We start from the raw sequence: 27,591 nt of genomic DNA on the forward strand, positions 1-27,591 counted from the left end.
GGCTCCTCTCCCCCCAGCCCCTTTGACCTGCCTTTGAGCTAAGCAGTCTGGTGCTCACTCGGGAAGCAGGCCCCGTCCCCCCACCCCCGCAGGAGCCCAGGGGAAGGTTCTGGAGGAGTGGGGATGCAGGGCAGGAGAGGGCGGCAGTTCTGTGCTCAAGTTTCTGGGGCAGGCATCCTGTTATTGGAGAGAACATTTTTTTAAGGAAGAAAAACTAATCAGCAGAAAGAAGCAAGAGATTTTCCCTGCCTTTCGGACTTGTTTATTACCAGGATATCTGATTTCAGCAAAGGAAGCCGGCACTGAAGCAAGGCTTTTATTGGCCGTGAGCGAGAGGAATTCAGGGTTTGCCTTTGATTTGGCTTCCCCAGAACATGAGGCACAGAAGGCTGCTTGCTGCTTTGATGGGGCAGCTCGTTACTTGGGGCCTCCCAAATTCCCTGTTTCTGCCGCACTGACAAATTCCCTTTGGAGGATGGGGGTGGAGCAACGGGCCCAGCGTGGATGGTAACCTCGTACACTTCTCAGAGAGGAGATCAAAATAGAGGACAATAGTCTAAAAGTTCTGAGACTGAGCGTGAGCGAGGGCCCTGCCTCCTGCTCTCTGCCCCCGTGCGTGGGGACCTGGAGGAGGGCAGGTCTGGTTGGATGGCAGCGCAGTGTTCCAGACTTGTCTCTGACTGACAGGGCTAGGTGGGCTGCAGACGAAGGCCCTGATGGTTTCAATGTGTGGGAAGATGGAGCCAGAGACTTGCAGAAGCAGCTTCCGCCAGCTGCTCTCCTCAGCTGGGAGGGCCAGGGCTCTGGGGAGGGGGTACCAGCTGGGCCACACAGCACTGCCACTGACCCTCCAGGGCGCCCACGGACACCGTCATGCAGAGAGCACTGGTCTTCTGGGGTCTGGAACCCCAGCCGCCTGATCTCACCCTAGGCTGGCATAGCCTTCCTGCCTCCTGCTGGTGGTTGTTTCCAAAGGAGGGCATCTTCCACACTGCAGAAGAAAGGGAAGGTGTCCCCTGATTTTGGAGGCTTTGGATGAGCCCAACAATCTCTTTTTTCCTCTGTATCCTCTATCTGCCTTCCCCTCTGATCCCCGTCATAACCCCTCTACCACAAACCATGGTGACAGGAAGACCCCCAACGCTGAGATCACTAAGTGGCCGTAGTTTGCTGCTACTTTGACTGGCCCCATAGGATGAGGCAAGAACCTGCCACCCCCCAACGCTGCTGCCAAGGTGCTGGGACTTTGGAACCAGTGCTAATCGTGGAGGGCTGCCCTTTGGCAGGACCCTCTGGCAGGGAGATGGCTCTACCTGAATATGGCTGTCTCCCTGTTCCAGGTTTGTGCCTCGAGACTGAGCGAACCTTCTTCGTCTCTCGGGGTGTAGATCTCCACAGGCGTCTTTGTGTGTACCTCCTTGTGGCCAGTCACGGCCTGTCTCCGAAACTTGAGTGTGTGCCCGGCAGTGGTGTCTGCTGTCCCTGGCATGGCTCCGCTTGGCTGGGAGGCTCAGGCCCACTATGGCAGCCAGGGTGCCATTCGACCTCTGAGCTGAGGCCCAGAGCTGGGGCCAGGGGAAGGGAATGGGGGAACAGGGCTCCCACTGTGTCCACTCAAGGAACCCAGTCATCAAAAGGACTTTATGCAGTAAGTCTGAGAACATGCTTGCAGAGAGAAGAGCTGCAGGAGTAAGAGGAGATGGCCCGTGAGGGGTGTGGAACTGCTACACACATGCATGTGCACACACATACATGTGTATACACATACACACACTCACGAGGGTACTTCAAAAAGTTCATGGAAATATTTGTATCATCTTTTATTTCTATTTTTCCATGAACTTTTTGAAGTACCCTCGTACTTATACAACCATACACACACATACACATACATACACGATACATACACATGTACACACATACACACATGTACACACATGTATGTATATACACATACACAAACCTACGTACACATATATACACGATACATATACACGTACACACATACACACATGTACACACATACACACGCAGAGCCACAGTGGTTGCTCCAAGACTCTGACACCAGTCTGTCTGGGTTTGAATCTCAAATCTGTTCCTTACCAGCCAAATTACCTTGGCCAAACCCTTAACCCCCTTGGTGCCTCAGTTTCCTCATCTGTAATAGGGGGTGACGTTAAGAGTAACTGCCTCCTGGCATTGCTGTGGGGATTGAATGTGATCGAACTTGGACAGTGACGTACACAGAACCTGGCGTGCTGGGTCGGGCTCTGCAGCCATTTGAGTCTCCATGGAGGGAGGAATGGGTTGAGGAGGAAGAGGGATCCTCCAAGAGGCGACTAAAACTCCAAGTCCCCAAGACAAGTGCCCCTCATGGGTCTCTCACTGGTGACAGCTGACATAACCCAACTGGACACGGGGAGTGGGAAGGCCCTGCTTCCCCTTAGCGTGCTGCCCAACCTGGACATCAGCCCTCCCTTTGATTCCCCCAGCTTCAAACTAAGACCTAACTAAAGACTGGCACGTGAAAACAGCAAAATCAGCCCAGAGTGAAACCAAAACTAAACGCTCTGGCTCCAGCAACACACCCCAACTCCCTCGAGCGCAGTGCCCCGGGACAGGCCACCGGAGCCGCCGGCAGCTCTCCTGCACCTCCAGCCTCACCACAGCCCTGCGGGGCCCGGGGCCACTGACAGGTCAGAAGGGCCGCAGCCTCCTGCACAGAAGTCTGACCCTTTCCTTCCAGAGCAAGGACCCCAGGGCTCTGAGGCCAGAGAGAGAGGGAGAGAGAGACAGAGGGAGGGAGAGAGAGAGAGAGAGAGAGAGAGGGAAAGAGGGGGAGAGAGAGAGAGAGAGGGAGAGAGAGCAGGAGGAGGCCAGGAGAGGGAAGGGAGAGAAAAGCGCAGACAGAGGCGAGGGGAAGGGACAGCACATGCGAAGGGCCAGCAAGGCGGCAGGGACCCAGCTGTGCCACAGCTGCCTGCAGCGCTGAGGGGCTCCCACACCTCCGGGCTGGGGCAGCGGCCGTGAGAAGGGGCCATGGGGTTGCGGGAGGACAATGGTGACCTGTCCCCGCTCTGAAGGCGCTGGGCCTGGCGGGGAGCCAGGAGGCAGCCCCTGGAGGCCGGGTTGAGACCCGCCCCAGGCTTGAGGCCCAGCGTGGCCTCTTCACAGGCAGCAGCGAGGACCTAAGAGCAGGGCTAGGTAAAAGCCACCGCCTGGGGATGACAGCAGGTCGTCATAAGCGCTTCCAGGCTGTTCCATTGTTAACCACGTGCGTGTGCTACTTTTGATGAAGAGGATTATTTAAACCAGCGGCGAGAGCTGGGAGCAGGCTTCGCGCTAGACAAGGCTTCGAGGTCGCCTCCACCCGGGCCCGGCCACAGGCCTCGAGGGTGGCCCAGTCCTCGCCCCCAGCCCCTCGCCCCCGGGCCATGCCTGTCCCTCCTCCGGCCTGGCCTCGAGTAGCACCTGTGACTCTCTGGCTCTCCTGTCTCTTCAGTGCTGAGTCGGCCCCGGCATGGGGCGAGGGGTGCGGATGCCTGAGCCTCAGCCCTGGGCCGGGGACACCATGGTTCACACGTGCCACACTCGCCCCGAGCGACCTCGGCACAGCACAGCAGGGAGCAAGGCCAAATGAGCCCGCCCCGACCAGCCCACGTGTCACTTGCCCTCCGAGCGCCAGCATCCTCATCCATGAGCGAGAACAGCGGCCACACAGGCCTGGTGGCAAGGGCGCGTGACGGCCACACCTGAGCTCCGTGCCTTGGTGCCCGTCCACGTCTTCTCTCCTGCTCCTCCTCTGTGTCATCCTTGCTGCAGTCTCGAAGCTACACGTCCACATGCCTGCGTAACAACGTGGGCCTGTGCCACCCTCTCCCTCCACCGCCACCTGTCCCCACCTCCGTCCCGCCACACACACTCTTCTTTCGGCCAGAGCTGCTTCTCCTCCTCCCGAGGCTGGACCAGTCCCTTCCCGATGGGGCTCAGGCAGAGGGTGGCGGCCTGCGGCCCGGCCTCTGCTCCTCCGCTGGCCCCGGGAAGCACGGATGGAGCCGCCCCACCTGTGAACAGGTCACAGACGCCACGGAGCCCCCAGCCCAGATGGGAAGCGGGCCCCGGACGGGCACGGCCCCGGAGCCCCCAGAACAGGCCCTCGGTCCTGAGTCGTGACCCATCCGTAAGGCCCCGGGCAAGGCACAGCCTCGCTCCCCGGAGCTCCGAGGAGCCGAGGAGCAGACGCACCTGGGGCTGGCCAGGGAGAGGACGGAGGGGACAGGCCAGGCCCCAGCCCTCGCCCCACGCCCGCGCCGTCCCCTCCACTGCTCCACGACGCGGGCTCTCCCGGGTCTGAGGCCCCCAGCTGTTTCCTGCCCGGGGTCTGGGGAAGCTCCGGCCACCTCTTCACCTGGCCAGCACCTGTGCCCCCTCCAGGGCAGCGCAGCTCACCTGCCTCAGACAGGCCTCTCCTCGTCCTCGTGGCCACCGCGCCCCGCCGGCCTCGTCCCCCATGGCCCCTTCCCCTCACAGCACTGGCCGCAACTTCTAGTTGTAGTCGTGAACTGCTCCTCACGTTGCACTGTCAGTTCCCAGATCTCATCCTTCCTGAGTCTTCTCCAGCTTCGTGCACGGCAGTCCACTCTGCTCACAGCTGAAGCCACACACCCGGGCTCACGCCTGACACGTGTCTCACACCGTCTTCCTGTGTGCGGGAAGATCCTGTCTGACTCCACTTTCAGGCTACACCCAGGACCCAGCCTCTCTTCACCTCCTCCCCACCTCCTGTGCCCAAGATGTCATGGTTTCTCCACTGGGCTGTGGCTCGGGCTCCCCACATGTCTCGCTTCAGCTGACTCTCCACAGAGGAGGCAGAGAGATGATTTCAGTCTAATTCAGAGCAGATTATTCCTCTTCCCACACCCTCTAGCTTCTCTTCTCACGCAGAGTAAAATTCAAAGTCCTTTCCGTGGGCCTCAATGCCCTGCGAAAACTGGACCTGTGGTCAAAGAGCATTGTCCCTTGTCCTCCCCTCAACCCAGCCACGCTGGCCCCTCACCTCTTCCATGAACACACCAGGTGATTCCCACCTTACTGCCAGGCGCTGTTCCCTCTGCATGGAATGCTCTGTCCCCCAAGATCCATGTGGCCTGCTCCCTCATTCCATCAGAACTCTGCCCAAAGAGCACCTTGTCGGAGAGGTCTTCCCTGTCGCTCCTCATCCCCTAACCCTACCCTGCTTACGCACCGCACTAGAATATGCATATTGATTTGTTTATTTGCATATCGTCTGTCTCTCTCTGCTATAGTTTTAGCAGACTTTCTTTTGGTTCATAGCTATATCCTCAGTGCCTGAAACAGCATCTGACATATAGTCGATGCTCGATAAATATTATTTAAATAAATGACTAAGACCTCAGTAACTCTTTGTTGAACGAGTTAAATAAATATCTCTATTTGTTGGGCACTAAAACAGATTGGGAGTCACAGAAATAAAACAATTCCCTCTTCTAGAACCTTTCATCCTAGGGGAAGAGCCAACTATGTCAACCGTGAACTTAATGTGAGTAAGACAATATTAAGTGGTGCCACTGAGAAGAGCAGCAGCAAGCCCAGGGGAGCAGGTCAGCTGACACCACTGAGTTGCTCGTCTGTGCCAGACAGGGGAGTTTTCTCACGCCAGTCCTCAAATATTCTGACACCAGCTGGGTGTCCGACAACTCAATTCAATTCTGACCCTACTTGGAGTTAGTACAGACTGCACAAGTTAAGGGGCTCAGTTCCTCGTGACTGTCCCCACTTCAGAGGCCAGTCACAAGTCCCAGGACACCTGTACTTCTGGCTATGCATCAAGGGTTTCAACGACCCCCTCCTCAGGTTAGATGATTTGCTAGAATAGCTCCCAGAACTCAGGAAAACACTTTCCTTATGTCTCCTGGTTTATTATAAAGAACACAACCCAGGAATAGCTAAATGCACAAGACGCATAGAGCAAGGCACTGGGGACGGTTAGGGTGCGGAGTTCCTGCGCTCCCTCTGGACGCGCTCCTGGTTGGGGTGTTCGGAGAGCTCGACCACCAGCCTCACCTGTCTTCTCTCCAGAGGTTGGTGGGTGGGGTTGAAAGTTCAACCCTCTAATTACTTGGTCTTTCGGGGACCAGCCCCATTCTGAGGCTGACCCTAAGTCACCTCATTAGCATAAACTCAGGTGTGCTCCGATCTCTCAGGAAATTCCAAGAGTTTTAGGATCTCTGTGTTAGGAACCAGGGACTAAGACCAATATACGTTTGTATTATAACCACACAGACATATAACTCCCATCATCACCACAATCCCCTGAAGTAGATACTCTATTTTATTCCCCATTTCACAGATGAGAAAACTGAGATCTAGGTAAATTAAATGACTTTCCCAAAGTTACATGATCAGTAAAGCAAAGAGCCAGGCCTTGAATCAAGCTTCAGAGTCCATGCTCTTAGCCACCGTGCTCGTAACGCAAAAATTATCTTTGTCTGGGAGAGTACGAGTAGATTTCACTTAAAGGGGAGCTGGATTTTAGCAGAGACGGAGATTCTGGCCCTTTCCTGTGGGAATGTCTAAATTACACACAGGGACCCTGTGTGTGGCAGAATCCGATCACCAAAGAGAAGCCGTCGCAGGCCCAAATACTGATCTGGGCAGCTTCCCACGGTCCTGATTCATTCCTTTTGGTTGTGGCAGGGTCTTTGCTCTGTCGTGAACACTCTGTGTGAATGTCCCAACAGGACAGGCAGCTCAGCGCAGTCCCCGTGGGGAGATATGGAACAGGGAGAAGAGCTCGGGGACCGCCCAGTGGAGCCGTCCTGGGAGGGGAATGGGGAAGGGGGTCGCAGGCACTGGGCCTCCCCTCGTCACTCTGAGCTAATGGAACCCTGGAGACATGCCACGTTTGCACTATCGATCCAATTATGGGCCGTTATCCACAGTTGACCTGGGTCTGTGTTGTCAGGATTCTGCCTCTGAAAGGCAACGAGGCACAGAAGGGAGACAGAAAATGTAAAAATCAAAAGGTGGCCAGCCTGGGTGGGGCCCTCAGACAGGCCTGAGAAGAGAACAGGGCCTGGTGCTGGGAAAATGGTAGCCTCTGCAGCCGCAGGTGCCTACACGTGTTTATAGTCTCCGTGCAGTCTCCGTTCACCCCGCACTTTCTCCTCGCTTGGTCGTGAAGCTCCTGCCTTCCCCACTCTGCGAGGGAAATAAGCAAAGAGACTCCTGGCCCCACCACCTGTGCTTTGGGAGCACACATCCTTAAAGGTGGGCTCGGAGAGGGCCCGGGAATCAGAGTAAGAAAACCTCCAGGGGAAGTGATACTCCTGGCGGAATTGCTGAGGGCTCTTTCCTCCCCAGAAATGACAGAGGATGGCACTGGGAATACCTGGTCCCAGTCTCAGTTCTATTCCTTCCTAGCCGTGTGCCCTTGGGCAAGTTACCGTTCAGGGTCCCTGCCTGTTCAAACAAGTGTCCTCACCCTGTGTGAAGACTCAATGAGCTAACTCTTGTGAATGTACTCTACCGGGTGCCCAGCACACAATAAGCACTCGGTAGGTGTCAGCTCTCCCGTGTCCCTCCGGGGTAGCTCTGGTGCACTCCGGCTTTGGAAAGGTCAGCTAGCAGCTAGCCCCTGGCAAAGACAAACTCCTTTTGAGAGGAAGAAAGTACACAGGCACCACCAGACCCTTAAGGGAACAAGGTCTAGTACAGGCACGTAGATTACACTTCTGCCCTAGACTGCAGAAACACTTTTGATAAGTCCCCTCCCTAGCTCTTGTCAGAGTTCAGCCCTGTCTCCTTCATCATGGTACCTTGACCTGACCTCTGTGGAAGAGCTTGTCACCTATCAAGGTGCATTTAACTGGTCAGGTTCCCTAGCCAGACTTTCTGAGGGAACTAAATTTGAGTCATCGTTTTAGCTCAAACAAACCTCAGAACAAAGAGTCCGATGTGAGCACCTCGTTCACTCCTCCCTGCATCTCCGTGGACAGATGGGCAGGAAGCTTCCTGCGGGAAAGGCTTTGAGTGGCTCAGAGAAGAGGGCACTTGAGAAGGAACCAGAAGGCACATTCGCACCCGAATTCCAGACTCTTCCCCTCTCAGTGACTCGATTTCCTCGTCTGTGCTTGCAAAACTAGGAAAGTAACCCCCGCCCCGTTTACCTCCTTGGGTGGGTATAGAAGCCAAATATGGCGACCTTCAGGACAGGAGTGTTTGGTAAACGTCTTCACCAGGCACCGCATTCCCACTGTAGGTAAGCCGAGCCAAGCCGAGCCTCATCAAGTGTCATTTGGCCTCTATCCAGCCTCAGAGAGGGTGTTACAGTGGAAATCCTTTCCAGACTTTGCGTGTCTTCATTTAGCAAAAGGAAATCCTAGAAAAGCTGCGTGACCCAGGCCAGAGGCCTCATCTCCTCCTCTGAAGAGTGTTCCCCACCTGTGAACAGGAGGGCTGGGTGGGCAGGCCTGCCCGTGGGCGGTGGCTCCACTCTTGACCCTTTCCTGAGGAAGGCAGCCTCAGCCAGGGCTCCTGCTGGGGGAGTCCATTCCCTGGCTCCCTTCTTCCATTTGCAATCACTATTTATTTATCTTTGGAAGTTCAAGGAAACAGAGCCTGCAAGTGGGAGAGACTTGTGGAGCCAGGGAGGGGAAATGAAGAGGCCACAGTCTGGGCGAGGGAGAGAAGCCACGTCCCTGCAAAGGGGGGGATGGGAGACTTGGCTGACAGGCCACAGAGGCTCTAGAAAGGTGCCCCACACGCTGGCAGAGCCAAGCTCAGGAAAGAAGGTGGTGGTCACCTTAGGGCCTTTGGTGGTTCAGTGGAGAATGGGAAACAGAAGTCCTGCCCTAACCCTGGCAGCTCCCCACTTAGCAGCAAAGGCTCTATTCAGTGGCAGAAAGGTCAGCCTTTGTGGGGAAACCGAGGCGGCAGACACCCTGGGCCGCAGTCTCCTCTGCCTGTCTCCAGCCGCGTGTCCAGCTTGCAGCCCATGAACACCCATGGGCAGTTTTCACGTCCTCCTCAGTGGTCAAGGTCAGAGCCTGCCCGAAGCCTTCGCAGATGGCAGCGCCCCTCCCCCTCTTGCCCTCACTTGTTCTCGTGCAACAATTGACATCTATAAACTAGGAGCAGGCAGGGCCCCATTATGACCCCAGAAATTAAGTTCCCCAGGATCTCAGGAGCTGGGTCCAAAACCAGGCACTGCTGAGAGGCAGAGCTGAGTCTAGAACGGGGGTCCCTGACTCACGGTGCAATGCGCTTTCCATACGCTGCCACGGACCCTTGCTCCCCTCTTCTCATTTTCCGTTGTTCCCACTCAAGGTCCCCAAAGACACACGCACACAGGGATGTTGAAGACGTAGCAGGCAGGTCTAGCCGCGTCTGCGTTGGCCTTTGACCTCTCTTTGGCCGAATGACATGCACCCCCCGCTGGACGAGGTCGCCGGCCTCGGAGGAGGGTCTGTTGCCTCCTTAGCCTTTCCCTGGCTTGTGTCCTCCTGCGGTGGCCTCAGTCAGAGCTCGAGGGCAGGCGCAGGGCTCTGAGAATGAGCGAGTCCCAGACTGGCCCATCGTGTCAGGCCCAGCAGAAACGTCGGAGCGCTGAGCCAAGGTCACCCACAACCTGGCGCACCAGACACCTCCAGCCACGCTCCCGGGTCAGGGACGCCCCGGAGCTCAGGGCTGCAGGCGGCGTGGGCGTGGGCGTAGGTGAGGGCGGGTGTCGTGGACTGTGACGGTGGACGGTGCAGAGGCCTGAGGTCGGGGGTGGACCGCGGGGGTCCTGGCGGGGGGGGGTGCGGGGGTGGAGAGCGGGGGTCCTGGCCTGGGGGGGGTGCGGGGGTCCTGGCCTGGGGGTGCGGGGGTCCTGGCGGGGGGTGGGGGCGGAGAGCGGGGGTCCTGGCCTGGGGACGGCGGCGGGGGCCGAAGGAGTCTCGGGTCGAGGCCGGGCCGGGCCGCGTGTCGGGAGGCGCTAGGGCCTCGCGGACGGGCCGGGCGGGCGGGGGCCGGCGGTGGGAGCTGCGCGGCGGGAGCTGCCTCCATCCATGGCACGGGCGGCGGCGGCGGCAGGAGCCGGGCGCGATCCGCTAGGTCCCAGCCCCGCGCCGAGCCCCGGGCCGCGCCGCCGGGGGCCGCCCGCGCTGCGCTGACAGCAGCGCCCGCGTCCTCGGCGCCCGGGCGCTCGCCCGACATGCCCCCGGGGCGCGGCGGCGGGGACCCCGGGGCTCGCCTCCGCCCAGGGCCCCCCGCCCCGCCCTCGGGCGCCCCGGGCCCCCGCTGAGCACGCCTCGTACGGCCGCGTCCCTCCGCCGGCCCCAGCGCTGTGGGTCCCCGCGGGGCGATGGGGTGATGGGCGCCGGGGGACGCAGGATGCGGGCGGCGCCCGCGCGCCTGCTGCTGCCGCTGCTGCCATGGCTGCTGCTCCTGGCGCCCGAGGCTCGGGGCGCGCCCGGCTGCCCGGTCCCCATCCGCGGCTGCAAGTGCTCCGGGGAGCGGCCCAAGGGACCGAGCGGCGGCGTCTCCAGCCCCGCGCGCAGGAGGGTGGTGTGCGGAGGCGGGGACCTCCCGGAGCCTCCCGAGCCCGGCCTGCTGCCCAACGGCACCGTCACCCTGTGAGTACCCCGGCCCGGACGCGTGGACGAACGGGGGTGCGGGGGGCGATCCCGCCACTTCGGGGCAGGCCCGAGTCCGGGCGCCGGGGAGGGAGAGGCGGGGACTGCGGGGGCTCCGGGGCGCCGGGGTAGGTGCCCGGGCAGAGGCCCGCGGGCCCCGCTCACCTGCACAGGTGAAGCGCGCCGGCCGGACGCCCACACCCCGCAAGTGTCCGGCCTGGGCAAGTGCCGCGGGCTTCGGGGACCTGAGCTGGGCAGGAGCGGGGGAGGCCCGGGAAAGACCGACGCCCGCGGTCCCGGAGGTGGCTGCGGACCTTGGCGCCGCGGACGCGTCCCGGGCCAGACTCGGGGGTCGCCTGGGTTTACCCCGCGGGTTGGCTCGTCCAGGTGGGGGCGCCATCCGCACCCCGGAGCGTCCAGCCCCGCTTCCAGCCCGTGTCCACGGGGCCGGCGGGAGGGTGGACTCGCGGGAGCCTGTGTCGGGAATGCGGGACACCCCGGTGCCCTCCTGCCCCTCGGGCCCCTGTCCCGCCGCGGGCTCTGGCGTGGGGGCTCCTGCGTCCCTGCAGCCTCCTTCCCTCCCCTGGAATAACTCGAGCTGTGGCTGTTCCTCGGTCGACTAAGCGCAAAGACTGCGAGGAAAGACACGCAGTGATGGGGGGCGACTGTGCTCCCCGGCCTCCTCCTCGTGCTCCCCGGACTCCTCCCGTGCTCCCCGGACTCCTCTCGTGCTCCCCGGACTCCTCTCGTACTCCCCAGCCTCCTCCCCTGACTCCCCGGCCTCCTCCCCTGACTCCCCAGCCTCCTCCCCTGACTCCCCAGCCTCCTCCCCTGACTCCCCGGCCTCCTCCCCTGACTCCCCAGCCTCCTCCCCTGACTCCCCAGCCTCCTCCCCTGACTCCCCGGATTCCTCCCCTGACTCCCCGGATTCCTCCCCTGACTCCCCGGCCTCCTCCCCTGACTCTCCGGCCTCCTCTCGTGCTCCCCGGCCTCCTCCCCGTGCTCCCCGGACTCCTCCCGTGCTCCCCGGCCTCCTCCCCTGACTCCCCGGACTCCTCTCCGTGCTCCCCGGACTCCTCCCGTGCTCCCCAGCCTCCTCCCCTGACTCCCCGGACTCCTCTCCGTGCTCCCCGGACTCCTCCCGTGCTCCCCGGCCTCCTCCCCTGACTCCCCGGACTCCTCTCCGTGCTCCCCGGACTCCTCCCGTGCTCCCCAGCCTCCTCCCCTGACTCCCCGGACTCCTCCCCGTGCTCCCCGGACTCCTCCCGTGGCTCCTCGGCCTCCTCCCCTGACTCCCCGGCCTCCTCCCCTGACTCCCCGGACTCCTCTCCGTGCTCCCCGGACTCCTCCCGTGCTCCCCAGCCTCCTCCCCTGACTCCCCGGACTCCTCCTCGTGCTCCCCGGACTCCTCTCGTGCTCCCCGGCCTCCTCCCGTGATCCCACGTCTCCTGGGGCCTTATCAACCCGACCCCAGGCCTCTTTAACCGGGGGTTCCAGTGCCGGCACCCGCGGGAGCTTTAGCGACCCGGCCACGTGCTCGCAGCTCCACGCACGCGGCGGGTAAGGGTCAGGCCCTGGGGCGGCCCTTCCTTTCCTGGCCTGGGTCTCGCCTCAAAGCCGCTTCCCCTTCCCTGTCCTCCTGACCCCGGTGACAACGGCTTCTCCGTCGCCCCGTGCCCAGAGCTGGGGTGGCCCAGGCTGCTCGATTGTGTCCAGAACAATAGTCGCGCCTCTGGTCGGGTGAGCTCAGAGCTGCCCCTTCCTGACAGGACGCGACGGGGCAGCCCTGCCGTGGCGGCGCGGTGCGTGCGCTGTCCCCTCTCCGTGCAGCTCAGCTGTGGGCACCTGTGGCCGCTCAGGACAGTCTGTCTGAGTGTCCACTGGCGTTTAAGGGTCCAGGCAGGCCTGGGCATTCCCCAGCCCACTCAGCGCTGGAGGAGAGAGATGCTTGCTGTGTGGAGTCGTGGAGCCAGTGTCCTCGGGAGTCCCAGCTGCACTGTGACAATTCAGCTCTGAGAGCGGGGGGGGGGGGGGGATGCACGCACACTCTGGTGGCCGCATATGTAGACGGATATGTGGGACGCTGTCTGTGTCTGTGTGGCAGGATTAGGGAATCCTAACATACCAAAGGCAGAAGAAAGTGGGGGAAAGAAAGGTGATTTTGCAGTACGTCTTAGAGGGATCTGGCGCCCCATGCTTTCCAGCCATGGCTGATTCCCATCAACCCCAGTCCAAGGAGAGCGTGGGGCCAACTCTTGGTGAGAATATATCGTGACGGGTGGCAGCAAACGGGACTCCTAGCCCAACTTCCCATCCCAAACCCTCCCCAGAGAAAGGGCCCCCTTTTCGTCCGAGGCCACTGACCCAGCTGGCTTATCCCTTCCACAGGAACAGCGCCCCCGCCCCGCAACCTGGCCAGATATGCCCACAGGGACAAGGGACGGGGCAGGCCAGGGAAGCCCTTGAGAGCCTGCTGGCCCGTCCGCCTGGAGTGTGACTGAGTCCCCAGCCGCGGACGTATTTTTTAGCGCCCCCCACCCCCAGCCTCCACATCATCCCCGATCCTGAGGGCGCCCCCTAGCTGGCTTCTGAAGGGAAAGGAACCCGGGCTGCCCTGCAGCGCTGAGTGCGGCTCAGTCCGTCCAGCGCACCCGCCCCGGCACTGGAGGAAGAAGGAAGAGAGGGCTGGAAAGGCCGCAAAGCAAAGAAAGGCCGAGCACGAAAAGCTCTCCACGTGCACGTGCACGGCCGGCTCGGCCTCCCGCCCTCCTGCACGCTCTGCCCATCTTTTCATCCACACAGATTTGCCCTTTCACCTCGTAGCTTGTCACCTGGTACAGACAGCAGGACGTCAGCCAATCGTTTTTGCATTGTGGTTCTATCCTCCCTCTCCCTGGTCCCCTACACTCCCACTGAGAGCCCCGTTTTTCTCCAGAATGTGCCCCCAGTTCCCAGGATTCCACTTGCGAAAGCTCGGCAGACGCTGAGTGCTGGGGACTGTTCGGGCAAAGAAAGTGCTAGGTCAGGGCCTGTCTGCAAGGAACCTCCCTTCTGGACCCAGGGAAAGCCTTCCAGCAGTTCAAAAGCAATTCGGTTTACCTCATTGGAAAACCCTTCCCCCAGCCCACTGCTATCTCCACTTTGCCTTCTGTTTCTGTGCACTCCGTGCCCTCCCCTCCACCCTTTGCTGTTTTCTCTCCGGTGGATTTTCATTCGAAGTTATCCAGGAAAGCAGAGCTCTTGGCTTCCTTCCTGATCCCTCTGTCCTACCCCACGCCCCAGTCTCATGGCTGGTCTGCAGACAGCTGTGGCCATGCATGCTCCTCCTGTCCAGAGCAGGAGCCTTTATGGGCCTCCCCAAGGGGCAAGGTTTTCTTGTGGGTGGCTTGTTGCAGGAGGAAGCTGGGTGGGAGGAGCTGCAGACCACCGTAACCCCCCCAAGCACACTCCTGGGCAGCCCCTGCTGGCCTGCCCTGTGGGGAGCCTGAGAATAAGGAATTCCACGAAAGGACTGATAATAGATAAAGATAACTCCAGAAGGAAATCTCCTATGAAGACCTCCCAGGACATCTGAGCAGTCTGTCAGAGGATACCAGCCAGTGTCATAAATTCCTAGAACGCCTGCGCTGACCAGGGTCTTAGAGATAAGCCAGTGCAGCCCCAACATCTCACGGCTGAGCAAACTGAGGCCTGGAGAGGGATGTGGCCTTGCGGGGCCAGTGGCAGAACTAGCTGGTTGGGGTCTCTTAGCATTCCTGTCAGGTGAGGGCCTTGCTGTTCACCTGGCTGGCCCTGGGACACATTGGACACAAAATCTGCTTTTAAAAACCCGGTTCCTTCCCAGCAGGACCCAGGCCCTTCTGACGTGGGAACATTCCAGGCTGGGTGAGGAGGGGGCAGGCATGAGACAGGTCACTCGGTATTCTCCCAGAACAGGCAAACCCGCCACCACGTAGGCTGCCCACCTAGGGGAGAAGGGGCTGTTTGCCGCAGAGGTGCCCAGCACTGTCTGGGTCTTTTGCTGGGAGTGTGGTGTTCTTGGTGGGGGCAGTTGGGGCAGCTGGGTAGGGAGGCCCCTTCGTGGCCCCTGTGCTCAGATCTCCCTCGGGACCTCCAGCTCGGGACTGGGGCTCCCTTCGTGGCCCTCACCGCAGCCACCAGGATCCAGTTAGGGAAGTGTGGGGCAGAGAGAACCAACCTCCATGCACACAGCCTGAGGGCAGTGGAAAGACGCTGGTGCGGGGCAGGCCCAGCCGGCTTCACCCGCCCCTTCCCTGCCACGCTCTCTCCCCCATATGGTTCTCATAAGGTCTGGGCTCAGAGACAGCAGCCAGAGGAAGTGGCTGTGTACAGAGAGCTTTTGTGAGAGAGAGCAGGGGGAGGGGAAGGAGCCAAGAGAAGGAAGGGACGAAAAGAGGGAAGAGGCCGAGACGCAGCCCGGAGACCCCAGCTCACTCCCTGAGCCTCCCTGTGGTGCAGGGTCCCAGCCGCAGCACCACGTGGGCTTCGGGACCCCCACCTGCCTGAAGCGAGGCACCCAGAGGAAACCCGAGTCCCTTCCTGACTCTGCCGCCCTACCTGCCAGAGAGGCCGGAGGGAGCCAGCTCAGGTCCCAGGGACCCCTGCAGTCCCCTCTCTGGGGCTCTTAGGGCTCCATCCTCTTGTGCAGGATGTCAAGGCCAACGGTTCTGTCTCAGGAGTGCCCTGGGCAGTGTCCTTGGGAGCCCTCTGGGCTTCACTGGTGGAGTCCTTATCGTGCCATTGTCCTCAGCCCCAAAGATGGCACAGAGCACAGATAATTCAACCCCCAATGGATCCAGGACCCGGAATGGGCCCTTTGGCCTGAATTACTCAGCACGGGTGCGTGAGTCCAGCCACTCCTGAACCCCCACCCCAAGGACGTCCCTTCCTGCTGCTACTGTGGGTTGGGGAGGGGCTGTGGCAACCCCTTGTCCTGGGGCTGAGACTGAAAATTTTCCCCAAGGGCACAGGCAAACCAGTGTAATTTGAATCTAACCAGAAATTGAACCTTAAATTTGGGGTCGTGTTTTTAAAGAGAGAGAGCGTTTCTAAGTTTATCTCCATGGGACTCCTTGGATAAGAACCCTTTCCTGAGAGAGAAGGTTCCAGCCACCTCTGAGTTGATCTCTGTCCTTCCACCCAGTGCGGGACTGGCTGCTGTCCTCACCCAAGCCCTCACCGAGAGGGGAGGCAAGTTCCCGAGCGCCACGCAGCCGGGACCAGGCCCGCTGGCTCGCCTGTCACCCCCAGCCTCCCTGGGAGCAGACAGAGAGCAGGGAAGGGAGAGGAAGGAAGTGGCCCTGGGCCGAGGAGCCAGAAGGAAAGTCCAGTGGCCACTAGGAAGGGCTGCTCCGAGGGGCTGTTTATTTTCATTCCCCCAGCCCAGCCGCTCTGTTCTGTTTAGAGCTCAGACACCGACAGGACGAAGCTGCCTCCTCCACTTCCTCCCTGCTCTGGGGGGCCCCATCCCTCCCAAGCTCCAGAACATTCCTTTGCTTTTAGGAATGGGCTATTGGGGGGGCCAGGGGGGAAGCAGAGAAACTGTGGAGTGTAGCTACCAGCAGCCTCCCAGGACCCGACTCTTGCCTCGATTTTCCCCTGGGAGCCAGGGCTGTGCAAGATGGATGGTGCCAGGTGAGGGGCGGGGGACCAATCTGTCACAGAGGGAAGGTCTTGCGGGCAGGAGAGTGCGGCCCGAGCCAGGGGCCAGACATCTCCCAGCTGGGACGGGAAGAAAGGTCCGAGGGCCCCCTCCTCCGCCCCCTCCGTCGTCCCCTCCCAGGGCTCCCTGCGTTGCTGAGACTTGTGAGGTGCGGCAGAAACATCATGACTCCAGGTTTCAGGAGACTCAGTATCCAGGACAGGAGCGGCCATCAAAGATAAGGTGTGGGGGTCTCCAGTCTAGACCGTTGTCTCGCTGAGAAGGAAGCCCCCAGAGAGGGACTGGCCAGCCCACGGACGCATGGCCCCTACTCACAGTGTCACAGCTAGGCTCCAGGGCTCCAACTCCCAGTCGTCTCCACCACCTGTGTTTGCAGGTGGGAACCCAGAAGCAAGGCCAGCGAAGGAAGGGGAGGGATGGGAGGCAGGACAGAGAGATCTGGACACTGTGAAGCTTTCAGGCCTCTTGGAGGCTTTACCATGGTGGGTCCCAAACGGTGACACTGCCCCAGGCAGCATAAGTCCAAGAGTGTCCTCTGTCCGCTATGCTGACCAGAACAGTGTTTTTTGATTAAAACGCAGGCACTCTCTCTGTCCTAGAAGTTTGAAAGGCCTCAAAAATAACACTGCCTTCTGTCACTTGAGTTGGGTCGCTGAGATGTGGAAAAAGTTAGCAGACAGAAGGAGATCAAAATGCAGTTTATTACCGATAAAAGCTAGATTGGAAGAACTGGCTTAGAGGTTCAGCAACAATGGGTTTAGTCAGACATGCCCACCCGGTGGGCATCCTCGGCCCACTGCCACCCTGGAAGGGACAGAGTCCTCAAGCCACACAGCTCTGCAGGCAGGCAGATCCAGTGTCTCTTCCCACACTGACCAAGCAGAGAAGGCATCCCTGGGGACAGGGCAAGGGTAATCCACTAATCCATTTTCCTCCACGTGGATACATGAGCTGAGGAAAGGGGGTCCCCCCCAATCATGGCCTAACAAGTACAAGTGTACTTATGGGGACCACTGTACAAAATCACTGCACAGACTATTTGAAATCAGACTGACCCAGGAAGTCAGAAACCTGTGGTCTCTGAAGTGTTCTTCCAAGTTCTTCCAGGTGTTTTCCCTCGATCTCCTGCACTACCTGGGACAACCTCGGGTGATGTGACCCCATGGGGGCAGTGTCCCAGAAGGGCTGTTCTGTGGAGCCAGGTCAGCTCAGGGAGGGATGGATGCTCTCTTTGGTGTTGGGGATGAAGGTGTGGCACAGAGAGGGGAGCTGGAGGCAGAAGGAAACTGCCCCTGACTTGGGAGGACCCGGGCTTAGCAGTGAACCTCACATCCACTGAGCACCCCCTTCCCTGGAGCTCTGCCCTTCCATTTACTCACCTGGCACCCACGGTGCTTTCTGGCCCCTGCCAGGAGGTGAGGATCCCGGTCCCTGCTCATATTGACCTTATGTCCCATGATGGAGACTGAGATACAGGCTCACAAAGCTGGACAGGATCAGAGCTCTAAATAAAACTTCTAGGGGGGAAGATCAAGGACTAATTTATACTTAGGCACAAAAACCTGATAGTAGATTGATCCTTTCGGGTCTATTTATATTTAAAAAGAGGCCTGCTTTCTCCAAAAAAGTTTGGCTCCCCAGTGAAGGGATTTGAGGCTATGTGTGGAGGAACTGTTTAAGGTGGATTGGGGGTAACTTCCGAGCTTGCGTAAATCAGGTGGACACGCACACACACACTCTCACACTCACACACAAGCGCTCCGCTGTGTCAGACACTCCTCCTCCTTGTGTGAATGGACGTTTGTTGAGACTAGCATGTTACACAGGGCTGAGCACACAAAAGTGTTTGGAATGAACAAACGAATGAATGAATGAATGAATGAAAAAATATCCAGTTGTGATGGTTACAGTGAACTCCATGCCTTGTACTTAAGCTAGGGTGCTGGGGCCCCCAAAATCCTCAGCAGGGCACACCGATCATCCAGCACCAACACCTGCAGCACTTTTCGCAGGCTCTGCCTCCAGATTTGGTCCCAAAGCCATGGACTCCCTCGAGGTCAGTCCTTCCCATTCCAGCCCCCATTTCTTGGTTCTGCCTGCTCACCGCCCAGATGGGGAGCCCTTGTAGAGAGGGTCGGTTAGAGAAAAGGAGACGAGACCTACCAGAGAAGGCAGGTCAGAGCAGGAGTCACTGCAAGACTCTCCCTAACCCTAACTCTCTCTTGAGGACTGTTTCCTCCAGCCCTGCCTGCATGGCCCAGCTTCTAGGCCGAGTTCAGGGGCAATCTCAGGCCATGCTCGTATGAAGCCTGGGGAAGGAAGTCCCTACCTGGGTCTCCTTCTGTTACCAGGAGGTGTTCAGGGCTGATCGGACAGGCTTCTAGCCAAAAGGAAGGGACAGACAGAGTATAGGAGTGGGCAAAGCACGGTGCATGTCCTCTCCAGCACTTACGTTCTCTGCAGTCAAACTGAACAGACGGACGTAAAAGGCAGCCTGGGAAGGAAGGGAGCCCCAGAAGGGCAGCCTTCAGCCTGAGGGCATGTGCTGGAGCGGGCCGTGCACAGCCCAGATGGCGTTCTCGCTTTCGGGGTCCTGCTCTCATACCGACCATACTAAAATGTACCCACATTCTTCTTTAAATATAGTAATTATTGCTAACTGACATAGTATAGCGTTTGGAAGCTATGTAACAGAGCATTTATTAATTTCCAGCATTTATATTTTAGAGGCAACGATTAACTCAGGTTTCAGATGTCTTTGTGGGCACTGTGCCTGCAGGACAGGCTGGGAGCCCTAGCTTCACCTGGCTGGTTCAGGGTGGGTTATGGGCTTCAGCAAGCAGGACGCTCTCTCACCCTCACTGACTGTCTCCCTAAGACACTGCCAAGCTGCAGCAGCAGGTGATGGAGACAGGGCCTTCCCAGACTCTAGGCACATGGGGATGGCCTGAATCCACTGAGGCCCCAGGATCAGACTCCCTGGAGACCATAGATGCTCAGTGGCTCAGTGTCCAGAGATGTGGTCATTGCCTCTGTGTGGTTTGGGGGAGGGTGACCTGTATGACTCTTTCTGCACATGTGAGAACCATTTAGTTCAGGCATGTACTGGCTCCACGCCCCACAGAGCAGTGCCCATGTGACCCCTGCAGGGTCATCTTTGATGTCTGGGTGGTATCTAGTGAGTTCCTGTGGCTGCCCAGAGGCCACAGGGCCTCTCTGTAGACGCCAGCCACTGGCTCCCTTGGCTTCCAACCTCATTAGTGGTAACTCTGCTTGCCTCTCTTACCCAAAATAGGACCCCAGCCTGGAGAGAGTTCTGGAATGGACTTGGTATGCTCCCCCTCTTTGGTCAGCTCTCAAACTCTAGCATAGAGAATGAAGGACTCCAGGGGCTGGCTGTCCTTCCCGTGAAAACTTGATATTGGGGTAGGAGGAGGCCAGCCAGGGCTCTGTGGACCAGAGTCGGTGTGGTTAGGAAGGAAGCCCACCTGGCTGGCGAGGTATTTCTCTGGGAGGGTGACAGGGGCCAAGGCTGCACTGAATCTGCAACAGCTGGGTGGAAATGTGGGGCCCAACTGTGTGGCCGCCCTGCCTGCTCCGCTCCCATGAGACAGGCTGAAGTGGTGGGAACGTTTTTCTTCCCATTGGATGAAGCTCTGTGTGTGTGTGTGTGTGTGTGTGTGTGTGTGTGTGTGTGTTTTCATCCACCCCATTAGCAGCCCCATAACTGCCAGCTTCCTGTCTGCCCCTAAAAAACACCAGACCCATGCACTTTCTGTCCCAAATCTAGCCTGCCTTCCCCTCCCCAAGTAGACCTACAAGGGGGCCCGGGGAAAATCGAATCAACACGTGTAATTGAGGCCACTCTGTGGATAACCAGGTCTAAAGTAAATTTCCTCAGACCTCTCCAGGTTGTTAAGGCCAAAAGATCCAATTCTGGGTATCTGGGGACTTGAATCATACAGCGATCTGCCTCAAGTCCGCTCAAGAGCTAGAAAAGCATTGAGAAGGGGCCCCCTTGCAGGAGAAGCATGAAAAGCCATTTGCCCTGTGCCTGCATTGGGGTGTGGGACAGAGAGTGGGGGGTCCAGGCCATGTTCTCTGCAGCAAGAAAAGATCTGATCTCAAGACTCTAGGGGCTGGAGTCATGCCGGGCAAGCTAGGCCGGAAGCGTGGGCTGTGGCTGACCCCCACCCGGCTCGGCCCTGTCCTCCCAGCACACACAGGCTGCCTCAGAGGCAGGAGAGAGGGGCCTGCAGGAGGTCTGGGCTCGGGGCGGAGCGGGCTGGGACGTGGCTGGGAGCTCCCACCGCGCAGACACGAGTGCACGGCCTTGTGGCTGGCCTGGACTGAGACGTGCCGGAACAGTAGACACATGCCACATGCCAAAGACTTGTATGAAAAAGAAAATCTCTCATTAATAATTTTGCATATCCATTACGTATTGAAATGATAATATTTTGGGTACATTGGGTTAAATAGAATATATTATTAAAATTAGTTTTAAACTTTTTTAATGTGGCTACTAGAAAAATTTTAATTACGTACGTGGCCTGCATTGTATTTCTGTTGGCCAACCTGAGTTAAAGAATTGGTACGTGAAAGGGGTAAAAGGGTAAAGGTGAAGAATCTGGAGAACGTGGGAGCCCAGCCCGCACCGCCCCGGGACCCTTCTGGGCAGGGCTCTCCAGCGGGGGTCTCAGGTTTTAATCTTGGGGGTTTGGGAGTTGGGAATTTTTTTAATATTCTGTTTTCAATGCAATGATCTTTTTTTAAAAAAACCTTCTTACATAAAAACATCTTTCGTAGATAATTTTGAGGTAATATTTTTCTGAGGAGGCATTTTCCTAGTGAAAGATTTTTAAAGTCAGCGTTTCTCAAACCAGAATCCTCGGACATAACCCCGGGAAAGAGCTTTTCCCGCCTCCCTGTAACAGGCCCATACGCTGCTCAAGCCTGAGACAGTGTTCCCGGGCTTGCGCCTGGATGGGCTGTGGTCATCTGCGAGCCTGTGCCTCCGTCCCTTCACACCCATCCTGTCGCTCTCCCTCTCCCGGCGGGCGGCGGCAGGCCGGTCCTTTCCCCTCCCCCGCCCAGCGGCAGGACAGTCCCTGGGAGAGCCCTGAGAGCCGGGCGGGGACTGGAATGGGTGTCTTTCCCCACCTGGCAGCTCAGGACGCCTCCCCGACATTCCCCAGGAGACCGAGGGGTCCTCTGGCCTGCCTTGACCTGTAATGCCAGCTCCGGGGCGCACGAAGGGAGTGAACTGGGGGTGGGTGAGGCGGGCTTTGATTTAAAAGTCAGGTCGTTCACAACATTAAGAGCCTCAGATCCCCACCGAGTAAAGTGTAAAGTGAAATAAAATTGTCTTAATCCACAAAATGAGAATGAAGTTCACACAAGCTCTATAATTTTTTACACAATGACTCCTGTGATGTACTTTTTGGAATATCAGGATAATGTGTGTGTGTGTGCGTGTGTGCGTGCGTGTGTGCGTGAGCGTGTGCGTGTGTGCGAGTGCATGTGTGTGCGAGTGCATGTGTACGAGTGCGCGTGCGTGTGTGCGAGTGCATGTGTGTGCGAGTGCGCGCGCGTGTGTGCGAGTACGCGTGCGTGTGTGTGTGCGAGTGCGTGTGCGTGTGTGTGCGAGTGCGTGTGCGCGTGTGTGCGACTGCGCGTGCGTGCGTGTGTGCGCGTGTGCGAGTGCGCGTGCGTGTGTGTGCGCGTGCGTGTGTGCGCGTGTGCGAGTGCGCGTGCGTGTGTGTGTGCGAGTGCGTGTGTGCGCGTGTGCGTGCGTGCGCGTGTGTGCGACTGCGCGTGCGTGCGTGTGTGTGCGAGTGCGTGTGCGCGTGTGTGCGCGTGTGCGTGTGTGCGAGTGCGCGCGTGTGCGTGCGTGCGTGTGTGTGCGTGTGTGCGACTGCGCGTGTGTGCGACTGCGCGTGCGTGCGTGTGTGCGCGTGTGCGAGTGCGCGTGCGTGTGTGTGTGCGAGTGCGTGTGTGCGCGTGTGCGTGCGTGCGTGTGCGTGTGTGCGACTGCGCGTGCGTGCGCCTGCGCGTGTGTGTGCGAGTGCGTGTGCGTGCGTGCGTGTGCGTGCGTGTGTGCGACTGCGCGTGCGTGCGCGTGTGCGTGTGTGCGCGTGTGTGCGAGTGCGTGCGTGCGTGTGTGCGCGCGTGCGTGTGTGCGCGTGTGCGTGCGTGCGTGTGTGTGCGTGTGTGCGAGTGCGCGTGCGTGTGTGCGAGTACGCGTGCGTGCGTGTGTGTGCGAGTGCGTGTGCGCGTGTGCGTGTGTGTGCGAGTGCGAGTGCGCGTGTGTGCGCGTGTGCGTGTGTGTGCGTGTGTGCGAGTGCGCGTGTGTGCGCGTGTGCGCGCGCGCGTGCGTGTGCGTGCGTGTGTGCGACTGCGCGTGCGTGCGTGTGCGTGTGTGTGCGCGAGCATGTTAGAAACCCCGCTCCCCCCCCAGCCACCCTTCACGCCCTCTGGGAAACGTCCCGTTGGAGGGACGTCAGGCAGGAACGGGAAGGGTAGGAGCGGCCTGCGTGGAGGGCGAGAAGGGAGGAAGGAGATGAAGTCACAAAGCCCCTTGCACTCGCTCCCGCCTCCAGCCTGGCCGCCGTCTGTTCTCCAGGAGCTTCTGGAACGTCAGACGTCTGGGTCCCGTCCCCGCCCGGCTTGGTCTGTGCCCCCAGCACTTCCGGGAGTCCCGGGCAGACCCGGCCACTCCTCCTGTGCCCCGTCCCTGCCCGCGGCCCTGTCCCTGCTGCACCTCCGGCCCCCAGGCCAGCTCCCCAGCAGCATGAGGCGGGCAGCAGAGCTTGCGCTGAGAGGCTCGTTAAAGCTCTCGAAGAAGCAATGAACCGGGGCCTGGCGAGGAAGGCCGAGTGGGTGGGCGGAGGTGAGAGCGGGGACAGGCGCGGTGGGCGTGGGGCCCCTTCCTCCTGTCCTGAACACAAGCGACTAAACGAGCAGAACTGTGAGGGGGCAGGGCAGAGGCTGAGGCCCGGGCTTCCCCCAGGCCAGGGCTCCATCAGCCTAAAAGGCCAAGGCTGTGGACAGGCGTGGGGAGACGAGGGGACAGCTACAAACAGCCCCGGGCTCTCAAGCCCTCCAAGTGGGGCCTTCGAGGGCCAGGAGTGGTCACATTCTGGTGAGGTCCTCAGTTCACCGGCCCCGCGGAAGGGCAGCTTCTCCCACCTGCCGCCAGGCCTGCTGGGCTTCCTGCTCTACCTGGAGCTGGATCCCTGAGCCTGTTCAGGCCATTCTCCCACCACCATCCTCAGAGCAAGGACAGGGCTGTGCAGGGCACGGTGGGGTCGGTCCCGGGTTCCAGAGCAGACACGTGGCATCACAGCTTCACATCGGCTCAGCCCACCTGTTCGTGGAGCCCCAGATCCGATCCAGTGTGTGGGGAGGCCCAGGGCAGGTGAACGGTCTGCCCGGACCGTTCGCCGGCTGCTCCCTGCATCTCCTGCAGTGCAGGGGGCTGCGGTCTCCCACAGCTCCAGGGGGCACCATTTACATGGAGAGCAACAGAGCTCGAGGGGCGGGGCTGGATCCCCAGTCCACGGTACTTTCCAGTGTGACAGCACCTTCTCCTGCCTGTGTTCTCCCTGTCCCCTCAGGCTCTTGAGCAACAACAAGATCACCGGGCTCCGCAACGGATCCTTCTTGGGACTGTCCCTGCTGGAGAAGTTGTAAGTGCCGGGCAAAGTGGGAAGGAGGTGGGGCTGGGGACGCTGAGGGACACTGAGAAGCACTGAGGACTCGGTGACCCCAGAACCTGCTGGCTGAGCAGGGCCCAGAACCAGAACCACTGGGACCATGCCCAGGGCCTGACCCCCAGGTGCAGGACAGACAGGGGCAGGCCTGGGAGAGACGCAGGGAAACCTCGCGGGTCTGGGCAGGGAGGGGGCGCAGGGAAGCTCATTAACGCTCTTTAATGAGCAATTAGCTGGGAGGGCCGAGCCCTTTCTCTGGCCTCCTCCGCCCAGCTGGGAGCCCAGCATGAAAGGGCTGAGGGAGGCTTAATGTGATTGTGGCCTCTTTCCTCCTTCCCTAAAAACAAATCAACAAACGAAGCCCCGAGGGGCAGAGTTCTGAGCTGGAGGGGGAGGCGTTGACCATTTTCAAGCCTCCCCCTGAGTCCCCCCCTCGTCAGAGCCACATTCGCAGGAGCGTCCTTCAGGCTGCCCCACAGCCCAGGGCGGCAGGCCTTGGACTCTGGAATGCAGGGCCCTGCTAGCCCACAAGAGTCTGACCCAGAGCTGGAGACCCCGGAGGTCTGGTTGGGCCAGCCTGTGGAGGAGGGTTAGTGAGGAGGAGCCAGCGGCGCGGAAGTTTAGGGGAACGGAGAGAACGCAGCAGCCCTGGCCTCTCCGCGGCCTCACCTGGGTTGGAGACCTGACTCAGCCGCTCGAGCACCTGCCATGCAAGGGGACTGAATCAACCCCTCTCAAAATTCCCTCTTCCAGTGTCATGCTCCAGGGCAAACCACAGCTTTAGGTCCTTGTCACCTCCGCAGATAAGACCTGGGCCTCCCGTCTCTCCTGGAGACTGCTTCTTGCTTTCTCTCCCACCCCCAGTCCCCTCTCCTATCCCTGTTCCCATCCTCCCAGGCGTTCCCAATTCTACCGACAGGGCCCTGGGCCTCCATTTGGCCATTGTGCCCAAAAGCTTTGGATCAGTGCAATGGGAGATGCAAGAGTAAGGTGTGAAGTCTGCTCTCAGCAAGCCAAGAGATTGCAGTCTAGCGGAGACCACACACAGCACCATATATATTAGAATTAAGTAGGGTGGGGTTTCCGTCAAGTTCAAAGGACGGATCAGCAGAGGCCAGAGTGTTGGAGGGTAACAGAGATGCCGCATGCACATGACGTGGTGCTCAGCTCTTTAACCACGACAGCAGCCGCGAGGGAGCCTCTACTGTGCCCGTTTCACAGGGGAAGGGAAAGCCTCTCGCCCCAACCCTTGGGCTCTGATGCTCTGGTGGGGAGTGGGGGTGGAAAGGGGCCACGCCCGTGTTTGGGGCAGAAGGGCAGAGCAGCCTGTCCACTGATCCAGGGCGTGCTGGGGGTCGGGGGTGTCTCAGGGTGTTGACGGTGGCGCATGCACCCTGTGACCAGGTCCCTCTGACCATCTTCTCTGCAGCTCACAGACTGGTCCTGACCTGGAGAAAGGGCTGCCACCAAGGTGCTGGTCTCCTTGGGTGCCAACAAATAGGGAATGTTTTTATCCTCCCACCAGAGTTAAGCATTCTGGAGCTCTGAGTCCTCTGCTCAGCCCAGGCTGGGTTGCAGGAAGCCGGTGCTGCTTCCAGGGGTCTTCTGGAGGAAGGCAAACAGCAGCTGCCTCTCCAGCCCTTCGCCCTGCCCCGCCAGGGCCAGTCCCTGCCTGTGCTGCTCGCCCTTCTCAGCACCAGTGGCCCGCTGACATCTCCCATCTTCAGTCTCTTGCTGCAGCGTCATGAGGGCCCATATCCTGCTGAAGGTGAAAAGATGGGCTTTTCCTTTCCACCTGCACAAGCGCATTGGGTCGGGCTCCTCGCCCCAGCATGGGAAGCTGCACCCGGGTACATGCAAAGCATGGGAAGCAATCAGAAAAATGGGAGCATAACCTGAGCCTAAGGCGAGCTGGGGATCTGGGACTCGGCGCTGAGCCGTGGGATCTGGGAGGGGCACTGGGCATGAGAAAGCACCGCAGTGAGATTCTGCCTCCTGCGTCTGAGCACCTGCTCCTTCAGGAGCCCCTCGTTCCTGTTCCTTCCTGTGACAGGTGTGTGCTGAGTCCGTCTAGGAGCAGGCTCTGTTCTGGCACTGGGAGAGAGTACAATAGACAGGGGGCTGCCCTCGGGACACTCAGCCTGCCCTGCTGGGGCCCAGAAAATAGCAAACATTGTAGACACAAGAGTGCTGCAAAGAAAAACAAGGCAGAGTGAGGGGGACAGAAAGCAATGGGGCAGGGGTCCTATTGTACGTAGCTAGGACGAGGAAGGCCTTGCCAATAAGGCGGCTGAGCCTGAGACCTGAGGGACAGAGGGCAGCCATGGCAAATGCCCAGGGTCCAGAGAATGTCTGGTGAGTCGTAGAAACAGAAAAAGGGCAGTGTGACTGGGCAGAGTGAGTCGGGGACAGGGGAGTCTGTTGTCCCCTAGGACTTTGGTCACATGGTGCAGGGGAGGGTGTCCGAGGTGGGGCCTTAGTTTCCTGATTTATAAGGTGCATTACAGATTTAAAATTCTATGATCCTTGGATGGGTGTGTGATACCCACAGTGCTGACAGGGCCCCTTTCCTGAGGTGGGGCCCTCTGGGCAGAGGGGTGTGCTGGACACAGCAGGACAGGGATGGTGCCTGAGTAGGGGCTGGAGAGCTCCGGGTCTCTAACCTGGCTGATCACCACTGTATTCAAAGAGAAATTCATTTTGAGGAAGTGACTCATATGATTTTAAGGACTGGCAGATCCAAAATCCCAGGGCAGCCAGCAGCTGGAAACTCAGGCAGGAGCTGATGCTGCAGTCTTGAGATAGAATTTCTTATTCTCCGGGAAACTCGTTTTTTGCTCTTAAAGCCTTGAACTGATTGGACGAGGCCCACCCGTATTATCAAGGGTAATCTCCTTTACTTAAGGTCAGCTGACTGTAGATGTTAACCACATCTACAAAAATCTTCACAGCAACATCTAGATGAGTGTTTGACTAAGTCACTGGGTACTGCAGCCTGGCCAAGTGGACACATGAAACTAACCATCACAAGCACTATCCCCTGGTGGCGGAGGGCCCACAGGTAGCACAGATCCTGGGCCCCACTCCCAGAGACCCTAATTTATCAGGCGGGTGGGGCCTGGGGATTTTTTACATGGTGGGTAGGCAGGCAGGTGAGCCTTGGGCTCGTCTGGGGTTGGAAGTCAGTGGACAAGATGACCCTAGGCTGTGGGCCTTTCATCACAGAGATGCCATGGCCAGGCATGTAGACGGTGCTCAGGAAACACTGATCTCTCTGTCCTGTCAGGCTCAGATGTCTGGGCTTGGGCAACCGAGGTCAGGGCAACCTAACATCTCACAGCCCCATGGAGGGGCGGGACCTAGCCCGGTCACTGAAATGGTAGTTCCAGGCCCCTCAGAACATGCCCACCGGTCCTCCTTGTGCTGACAGCCCCTCAGGCCTTTGAGAATGAGTTGTGTGTAAATGTGGGGGGAGCCCTTGCTGGCTGAGAGTGGGGAGTAAGATGGCGTGATGCCTGTTTGCAGTGGAGGGCTGAGGCTCCAGAGAGGCTGGGGT

The 27,591-nt window shown here is 59.2% G+C and overlaps 1 protein-coding gene across 1 annotated transcript in view; it reads left to right on the plus strand.

Annotated features, from left to right (window-relative positions):
* The first annotated feature begins 10,374 nt into the window (after positions 1 to 10,374).
* Positions 10,375 to 27,591, plus strand: part of ADGRA2 (adhesion G protein-coupled receptor A2) — a 33,888-nt gene continuing 16,671 nt past the window's right edge. Inside the window, exons 1-2 of the mRNA XM_063077312.1 lie at positions 10,375 to 10,637; positions 23,940 to 24,011. Coding sequence (XP_062933382.1) covers positions 10,375 to 10,637; positions 23,940 to 24,011 — 335 coding nt within the window. The remainder of the gene's footprint in view (positions 10,638 to 23,939; positions 24,012 to 27,591) is intronic.

Source organism: Cynocephalus volans, chromosome 13 (assembly GCF_027409185.1).
Source record: "Cynocephalus volans isolate mCynVol1 chromosome 13, mCynVol1.pri, whole genome shotgun sequence".
Classification (NCBI taxonomy): Eukaryota; Metazoa; Chordata; class Mammalia; order Dermoptera; family Cynocephalidae; genus Cynocephalus; species Cynocephalus volans.